The sequence below is a fragment of the Marmota marmota genome, unplaced genomic scaffold (assembly GCF_001458135.2).
Source record: "Marmota marmota marmota unplaced genomic scaffold, marMar, whole genome shotgun sequence".
In the NCBI taxonomy this organism is placed as follows: domain Eukaryota; kingdom Metazoa; phylum Chordata; class Mammalia; order Rodentia; family Sciuridae; genus Marmota; species Marmota marmota.
In genome coordinates, this window is record NW_026000221.1 from 29,123,660 (window position 1) to 29,132,564 (window position 8,905).

At 48.4% G+C, this 8,905-nt stretch overlaps 1 protein-coding gene across 1 annotated transcript in view; it reads left to right on the plus strand.

Moving 5' to 3' along the window:
- The window catches only part of Abcc11 (ATP binding cassette subfamily C member 11), a 66,913-nt gene extending 58,409 nt beyond the window's left edge, over positions 1 to 8,504 (plus strand). Inside the window, 7 exon segments of the mRNA XM_048792235.1 lie at positions 98 to 187; positions 1,467 to 1,656; positions 3,352 to 3,511; positions 5,219 to 5,297; positions 5,912 to 6,025; positions 7,814 to 7,978; positions 8,110 to 8,504. Coding sequence (XP_048648192.1) covers positions 98 to 187; positions 1,467 to 1,656; positions 3,352 to 3,511; positions 5,219 to 5,297; positions 5,912 to 6,025; positions 7,814 to 7,978; positions 8,110 to 8,202 — 891 coding nt within the window. The 3' untranslated portion in view covers positions 8,203 to 8,504.
- Positions 8,505 to 8,905: the final 401 nt, after the last annotated feature.

Consider the following 8,905-nt stretch of genomic DNA (forward strand, 5'->3'; position numbering starts at 1 on the left):
CTCGTGGTTTTCAGGAGCCCGCTTGAGGGCCTGAGTCCCCCCCCCCCCCCGCCCCCCAGCAGCTTCTTGACCACTTGAGCCTTCTCCTTCCTTCTAGCTGGCATCCAGCTTCCAGTCCACTGCGCGGCTTGGCTCGCAGGCAGAGGCGCACTTCACGGCTGCAGAGAGAATGCTGCTGTATGCAAAGGTGGGGTGCGGGTCTGGGGCTGGTGGGGAGCTCCGCAGGGTGGGCCATAGCTTCTGGGACCTCTGCAAGTCCTGCCTACTCCTGGGGCCCCTAGACTCCCCAGGACTTCTGCTCATCATCCCGAAGCTTTTCTGCACCTGCTGGCTCATTTTGACTACATCCTTCACCGCATCCCTGGATATACAGGGAATAATCTTCTCAGAAATAAGAGGTTTGCCCAAATACAATAATAGTAATCGTCATTATTATTGCTTCTATTTGTGTCATCGTAGTTAAAATCACAGCTCACCTGAGTTCAAGTTCACATTTTGCTGCTTAAACCAGTTGTGTGACCTTGTGCAACTTATGCTCTCTGTTCACTCTCTCTGATATGGGAAAGATAATAGTATCTCCTTCGTTGAGCACAGCGAAGACTCAATAATGTTATTGTCAAGATTGAGCCCTTTCCATGGACCAGGCACTTCGCTAAGTAAGCCCTTTATGCAAGTTGTCTCATGATATTACAAAACAGTTTATGAGGTCCATTGAATTTTTTTCCCCATTATTCAGATGAGAAGCTGAGGCTCCCCCACAGCAAGCACATTGCTTCATGAGATGACACAGCCTGGCCTGGCAGAACCCTCTAAAGCTGGGTCTCCTGCCCCTGTGATTACATTGTGAATCATGGGATTCTGGTTTAATGCCAAGGGGCTTTGTTGTGAGACTGACTGACAGTGGAGACCCATGGCTTTGTAGTGCTTTTCTCTAGTGCTGTCTCCTCCCAGGGCACACAGTGGATACAGTCTCCTGGGCTTAGAGGTAGGCAGGTCTGGCTTTGAGTCCCAGTTGGTCTGCTCATAAACTGTGCTTTTAAGTCATTTGACTTGTTGGAGGCTTTATTTCCCATGAAATGAATCTTAAAAAGCCTGAAAGGTAGGATGAAGATGGAGAAAGTCGGAGCAAGATTTCTGAGTTGTAAAACATAAGGCTCAGTATTTCTGCTGCCCGTGTCATCATTATCCTGGATTCTAGTTCTTGAGTGCCTCATGGTACATTAGGAAAAGTGCCCTGTGTCAACAGTGAGGGGGCTAGCTAGCTAGATTTCTTATCCTTCTGGGACAAACCATATTCATTCCAGGTACGTATGGAGTGAAAGGATGTTCCTCTCATCACACGGCAGTGGCTTGACCATGGAGTGGGACAGGCCAGGGTGGGTCACAGGAGCTGGAGGCCAGTGTGTGCAGAGGTGGACAGAGGTTGATCATGACCACTGATTTCTTTTTCTTTCTTTTACAACAAGATGTGTGTCTCTAAGGCGCCTTTACACATGGAAGGCACGTGTTATCCCCCTGGGTGGCCATAGCACGGGGAGATCACATTCCAGGACTATCAGATGAAATACAGAGACCACACGCCTGTCGTCCTCGATGGCATCAACCTGACCATTGGTGGCCAGGAAGTGGTGAGCATCATGGGAAGGACGGGCTCCAGTGAGCTGAGTGTCCCTGGGGAGCATCCGCATCCTCTCCTTTGGCCTTGGGTACCAGACCACTTTAGCATGTGTGTTAGGCCCTGTGCTAAGTAGACATTGGTGAGCAACCAAAGCTGTGGGACTCCAGTGGAGGAGACATATGTTCAGCAAACCATCACATACAGAAGCAAAGGTGATAATTACAGATTGCAGTGGACACCGTGGAAAAAATACACAGGGTGGTGTTTTAGGAGTCATGAGACAGTGCAGGGCTTCAGTCAGAGTGAGGAGCAGGGCAGAGTAGCACTGGGGTCCTCCTGTCCTTCCTTCCCTCTCTCCTTCCCTTCCTGGATCTCTCATGTGCCTCCTCCTCTTCCTCCTTCTCCTCTTTTCCTCCCTCCTTCCTGATTTCTCTCCTTTCTTCCCCTGTTTCTTTTGGGATGTGGTCCACATGTTACTCTGCATTGTTCAAAGGCACTGTTCAGACTTGCTTCTTGTACTCCATCTTCACTCCTTGGACAGTCCAGGGTGACTGGAGCCTTCATGGGTCTCTACCTCCTCAGTTGTACCTTTCAACCATGCAAGTTGGAAGAGCTCACAGCACTGTTCCTTTAAGTGTTGTTCCCTTGCTCTTCTTATCTGCCAGTTGGCCTGGGCTGGGGGGAGGGCGGGCTGGGAAGTGGCATAGAGGAGCTCTCAGTAGACACTGGTCCGGTTGGTTCACTGTTTTCATATAGTAGATATCTGTTGAGTATCTACTATACTCCTGGGAACTGCATTAGTCAGTTCTTTGTTGCTGTGACAAAGTACCTGAGAAAATAAATTTAAAGGAGGAAAATTTTATTTTGGCGTACCGTTTCATGGTCCCTTGGCTTTGTTGCTTTGGGCCTTTGGTGAGGCTGAACATCATGGTGAGAAGCATGTGGTAGAGCAGAAGAGGTGTCCAGGAGAGGAGGGGGGAGCAGGCACATACAAGAGGCCAGGGATCCATTGCCAGGGACCACTTCCCCAAGCTGGCCCCACCACGTTGTAGCCCATTCAGTTATGAGCTCATGAATGGATGAGTCCATTGATGATGTCAGAGCCATCATGATCCAATCAGTCTCCCAAAGTTCCGCTTATGAACCCTGCTATACTGGGGACTAGGCGTTCAACACATGAGCCTTTGGGGGACATTGCAGCTCCAAGCAGAATTTAAGGGAAAACAAGACACATGGCTTCTGTCCTCATTGATCTTTGAGCACAGGGTTGAAAACTCAAATGCCTTTAACACAGATGAGTGGAAAGGGTCTAGGGTGTGATGTGGGGGTGGGGAGGGTGGAGTGAAGGACCTGAGTGGCCTGTTCCATCTGAAAGATGCAGCCACACTCATCCCTGGCTGAGTTGTCCGGGGGACATGAGCCCAGGGGTCCCATTTCTACAATTTCAAGAGAAACGTGCAATTTGAATTTCTGTATGTAGGATTTGGGGATTTTTAAAATGCCAGCAAAAAATTTAAAAAATTACTGTAGTACTGTGTGTGGGTAACAGAATATATGTGTTTTCTGGGGGCTCCGTTGATCTAGGCTTTAAGAGAGTTGCTTGGGCCTGGAAGCTTTTGGAGCCGAGACCCCAGCCCTCTTGCCCTCTCCTGGGCCATGGAGGGGAGTGGGTCAGTGCTTCCCTGGTGCCCCGGCAAGGCTGGTCTCCCACACCACTTGTTCTCGCCCTCCAGGAAAGTCCTCCTTGGGTGTGGCTCTCTTCCGTCTCGTGGAGCCCACGGCAGGCAGGATTCTCATCAACGGTGTGGACATCTGCAGCATCAGCCTGGAGGACCTGCGGTCCAAGCTGTCAGTTATCCCCCAAGACCCGGTCCTGTTCTCGGGAACCATCAGGCAAGTGCTAGGCTGGAGGCCAGCCTGGTGTGGAGGTCAGCCTCGTGGGGAGAGTCCCAGGACGGAGATTCCAACACCTGCCTGCCTCATGTTAGCACCGCCTCAATTTCTGGGCCTCTGAACTCTCCTCCAGTCAGGCCTGCCTGGTCCACCTCACTAAGGTGTGGTTTGGGGTTGAATGAGGTCCTCAGACAGGAGCCTGTTGTAAACCATAATGTCCTAAATGAAGACAAGGCATGCTTCCATTTTGTATAGCCTGATAGGATTGGTCAGCATCTGGTCCCCATTAAGGATCTGCACCATGGCTACCATGTTCTCTTGTGTCCAGACATGACTTACCCTCTTCCCTCACCACTGGCCCACTGGGTGAAGCCCTTGGGGTGGTTGTTAGCAAGTGCTTCTTCTCGGGGGGCATGTTCTGGGCAGTGAGGGAGTGAGAAAGAACCTAGGCAGGCCAGCTAGTGGGGCACATGGAACCCAATCTCTCAGCAAGCCGTTTCACGCCATCCACTTTCTGGAAGTCAACCCCGGCCCAAGTGTCATCCAAATTAGTGTTTTTACCATTTCTAGTTATATATCTGAAAGAGGTGAGGACAGAGACTTGAAGAGATATTTGTATACTTGTATTTAGAATAGCATTGTTCACAAAAGCCAAAAGATGGAAATAACTCAAGTGTTCTTCAACAGATGAATGAATAAACAAAATGTGGTGTATGAATATATAGCCAAATAGTACTCAGCCTTGAAAAAGAGTGAAATTTTGATACATGTTACAACACAAATGGACCTAGAAATCACTGTGATAAGTGAAATAAGCCAGATACAGAAAGACCAGTACTACATGATTTCCCTTATATGAGGTAGCTGGAATAAGCAGATTCGTAGAGCTAGAAAGTAGAATAGAGGTTACTAGGAAGTGTGGCAGGGGTGAAGGGAAAGGGGGAATTGATTAATGTGTACTGAGTTTTTGTGGTAGATGATGGAAAAGTCCTGGGTATAGACAGTATTATACAACTTTGTTAATGTGTTTACTGCCACTGAATTGTACACTTACAGGTGGTTAAAAAGACAAATATTACGTTACATATATTTACAACAAAAACAAAAACAATTAAACCCAATGGCTTAAGCAAAAAAAGGTGTTTGTTGCTTCATAATATTGAGAAGCCCAAGGCTGGATTCGAGGACCCAGTTTCCCCCTGGCTCTGCCTTTGCTTTATTTGCAAGGTCCACCTGAGGGCCCTAGGGGGTTCCGTGTGTCCTCTTCCCGAGGCAGGTTGGTTACAGCCTCTCTTGTTCAGCCTGGTGAGAAAGATTGGCTTCCTGGGATTGCCTTAAAGTCCTGAAGTGTGCTCTGATTGGTTACCTTCCAAGCCAGGACAAATCAGTGTCCAGGGATTGCCCTGGGCTGATTGGCTGATGCTTGGGTTGCTTGCTCCACCCTGGGGCAGGTCAGGGGCCCCCACTTGAAACACATGGGTTCCACAGCTGGAGAGGAGGGGGTGTCCTAACACAGCTTGGGGGTCGCTGTCTACAGAGGGAGTGGGTGCTGGAGAGATATAAGGAAGGATCACTCAAAGCTGTTCGATGAGTTCTCTGAACCCAATAATCCAATTCTAACCATTCTTGGTCTTTTACTGTGTATATAAAATAAAGTGCTCAAGGTTGGTGAGGTCATTAAACCTTGTTCTTCCTCTCATATGACAGATTCAACCTAGATCCCTTTGACCGTCACACAGACGAGCAGATCTGGGATGTCTTGGAGAAGATATTCCTGACCAAGACTGTAAGTAGCCCCCAGGCCCAAGTCTTGGTCTCAGTTTTTTGAGGGGTCCCCTCACTAGGTATCCTGGAGGCTGTTGCTTTCGGTCATGGTTTAAATAATCTCACCAGGCAACTTGGAATTCCTAAACAAAGGTTGATGGCCCCAGTCACCAACAGTGTGTTCTGTTCTAGGTTCACCAGCAAACACAAAGCTGATAAGGTCTTTGCCCTCCTGGTGTTTATACCCCACAGGTGATAAAGACAAAGAATATACAGAGATACTTTCAGATAGTAGCAAGTGCCATGAAGTTAATAGGATCCAATGGAAACTCCAGTGGGGGAGCAGCCCCCTTTGATAGGCTGGCCAGGCAAGACACCTTGAAGGATGTGACAGTTGAATGGAGACCAAATACTGAGGGGGCAGCCAGGAAAAGGTCTTTGAGAGAACATCCCAGCCCAGGAGCTTGCCTACGCAGAGGCCCTGAGATGAGAGCGAGCCCATGCTCCTGAGGACCAAGACCAGGGGCTGGAGTGCAGAGCGGAGGAGTGTTACAGAAAGCGATGGAGAGTGTTGTGTGGCCCCCGAGTCTCACCCACGGTGACCCACATGTGGTCTCTCCTGCCTCCATGTCTCAGATCTCAAAGTTCCCCCAAGGGCTGCACGCAGAAGTGGTGGAAAATGGTGGAAACTTCTCCGTGGGGGAGAGGCAGCTGCTCTGCATTGCTCGAGCCCTTCTTCAAGAAGCCAAGGTGAGACTGCCACTACAAAGTGGCCTTGAGGAGCCGCAGGTGACATGGGGTGGGAATCTGCACTCCTCCCTCCTCCATTATCACAGGACAGCGGTCACGGTGCTATTTTTTCTTTCCACCAAAATCCAAAGGGCCCCTGGTTTTGCTGATTGCCATTCCACATGTTTGTGTTGCGGCTAGGCATGGTTGCGGGGAGAGTCTCAGTCTGGGCTCCCCCTTACACTGATGTCCCACAACTAAGCTACAATGGCGGCGACTGGAACCAAGTTAGAATGCTCTATTCTCAGAAGAAGGCAAAAGGTTGGAAACCCATTGATTTAAAAATTGCCTCCTGGACATTCTCCTTGAAAGGTGTTTGCAAGACATTCTTTTTGCCTTTACTAGAATCAGGAGTCAGAGGGACAATTGCTCTGGGGTAAAATGGCATTTAAAAAATTATTTTATGGTGCTGGGGAGAGAAGCCAGGGCCTCATGCATACAAAGCACAGGCTTTCCCATTGTGAGCTATATCCCCAACCCTTTTTAAAAAGTTTGATGTAACAGTGTTTCTCAAAGTTTCCAAGATATTTTTCCATAATTTTATTACCGGGGGTATCCAGGAACAAAGTCTCTCACAAGTGAAGCAACACACACACACACACACACACACGCACTTTTATGTGCATACATACAATGCCTCCATACTCACATATATATGTACATGTGTACAGGTATGCACAGGTGTATGCACACACTCACAGTCACCATGGTTAGTTAATGATAAATGCAAAAAATGTTGGTGCAAACCATCAGAACCGGCAGAAAAAAATCTCAGTGGGGCTTGCAGTGGGGGAGAAAGTTGCAGAAGGGGTAAGATTTTTCTCTTCCTGTTGTGTTGTGTGACCCACGAGTCTCACCCACAGTGACCCACATGTGGTCTCTCCTGCCTCCATGTCTCAGATCTCAAAGTTCCCCCAAGGGCTGCATGCAGAAGTGGTGGAAAATGGTGGAAACTTCTCCATGGAGGAGAGGCAGCTACAGAATTTGCAATATGTTTGTAGCGCTTTCTTAACTTCTCAGTTCCTTCTTTCACAGTTACTTAGTCACTTGGTGCTGAAGTTGCTTCCTCTGTGTTGCTTCCCAAATTTGAGTCATGTCTTTCTGATTTTTGTCATATCTGCAACCCACCTGTCTTATAATTTGCTGATGATACGCTCTTTTCAAAAATGGCCTTCTCCTGACCAGTAACATTTGTGAAAACATTGTTTTCTGTGCTAGTTAGTTTTCTAATGCATATTGTTAATGAATCATCACCAAAATGTCAGACTAAGAAGAATGCTTACTCATTTACTGGCTAAGACCATCTCATATATTCCCTGGTGTGTGTTTTTGACCCCCTTTGGGGGGAACATAGATCTACTTTAATTCAAACAAATGGGAAGGCAATTGATAAAGCAAGCAGTTGACTCTGGGGGTTGGGGTGTAGTTCAGTGGTAGAGAACATGCTTTGCATGCAGAAGCAACACACACACACACACACACACACACACACACACTTGGCCACTGGCCCATTTCATTTCCGGGAACTTAATTCTCTGGTCACTAAGATGTAGTTAGCTCTTGGATGAGAGCTATCATTCTCTCCATAGTGCAAGAGATAATTAGAGCTTTAAAGTGGGTTTTCAACTCAGTTTCCTCATCTGGCAGCTAAGGAAATGGAGGCCTGGTGAATTAGGGTTAGAACTAGGACTAGGCCCAGGCCTCTGGGGCCCCGGGAGGCTGCCTTCACCCCTATTTTATATCCACCAGATCGTCTTTATTGATGAAGCCATAGCCTCCATTGATCCAGAGACCGACACCCTCATCCAGCGCACAATCCAGGAAGCCTTCCGGGGCTGCACAGTGCTGGTCATTGCTCACCGTGTCACCACTGTGCTAAACTGTGACCGAATTCTGGTCATGGGCAATGGGAAGGTGAGAGCCCAATCCCTGGGCTGGTGGGAGGCTGGATGCCTGCTCAGGCCGCTGCATAGACGGCCTATGAATTCTCCTTCCCTGAGCTTAGCTGTGGCCCTGTCTCTTCCACACCTTTCTCCACCCCCCAGGTTGTGGAGTTTGACAGGCCTGAGGTCCTGCAGAAACAGCCTGGGTCATTGTTTGCAGCCTTGTTGACAACAGCCCATTCTTCACCGAGCTGAGGAGGAGTAGAGACGGCATGGAGACTGGTGGCTGAGCTCAGCGGACTGCGTGGGGGCAGCTGTGAGGCCTGCATTCTATGACCTTCTTGTCTAGAGATGGCCACTTCTCCTGGAAGCAGGGCTGACATGTGGGGAGGGTGCTGGGAAGGAAAAGGAGACAGAGGCAACAAAATCTGGAATAGGTCACTCTGTAACTCCCCAAACCTTAGATCTCCAGCCTGGGATCAAGTGATCAAGTGTCTCTTTTAAGCTCATGCCAAATAATTTTAGAATAGTAGAACAGCTTATTACTATAGATCTGTGTTGGAAGTGTTGCAAATGATGTATTGATTGTGTTAAAAATTAAACTGAGAAAACAAGCCACATTCTTTGTTCTGCTTTCTCTGTTAGCTAGGACCTATTCAGTTCCAGGAACAAAAATTCCCTTACACTGACTTCTGGAAAAGGAGGCTCATGTATCAGGAAGGTCCAGAAAAAGTTCTGGGTTGGGTGCAGGTATTGAAAGGACGTCTGTCTTGAGGACTCTGTCTCTCTTCTGTTGTCCCTCCTTTCCTTTGTTTGGCTTCAGTCTCTGGCCACTTTTCACTTCCTGGTGGCAACATGGCTACCAGCTCAGCACCCCAGGTCTTCTTACCTCAATGGTTCAAACAAAAATGGGCTGAATCTCATTGGGTCAGCTTGGGTCCTCACATGTGAACCAATC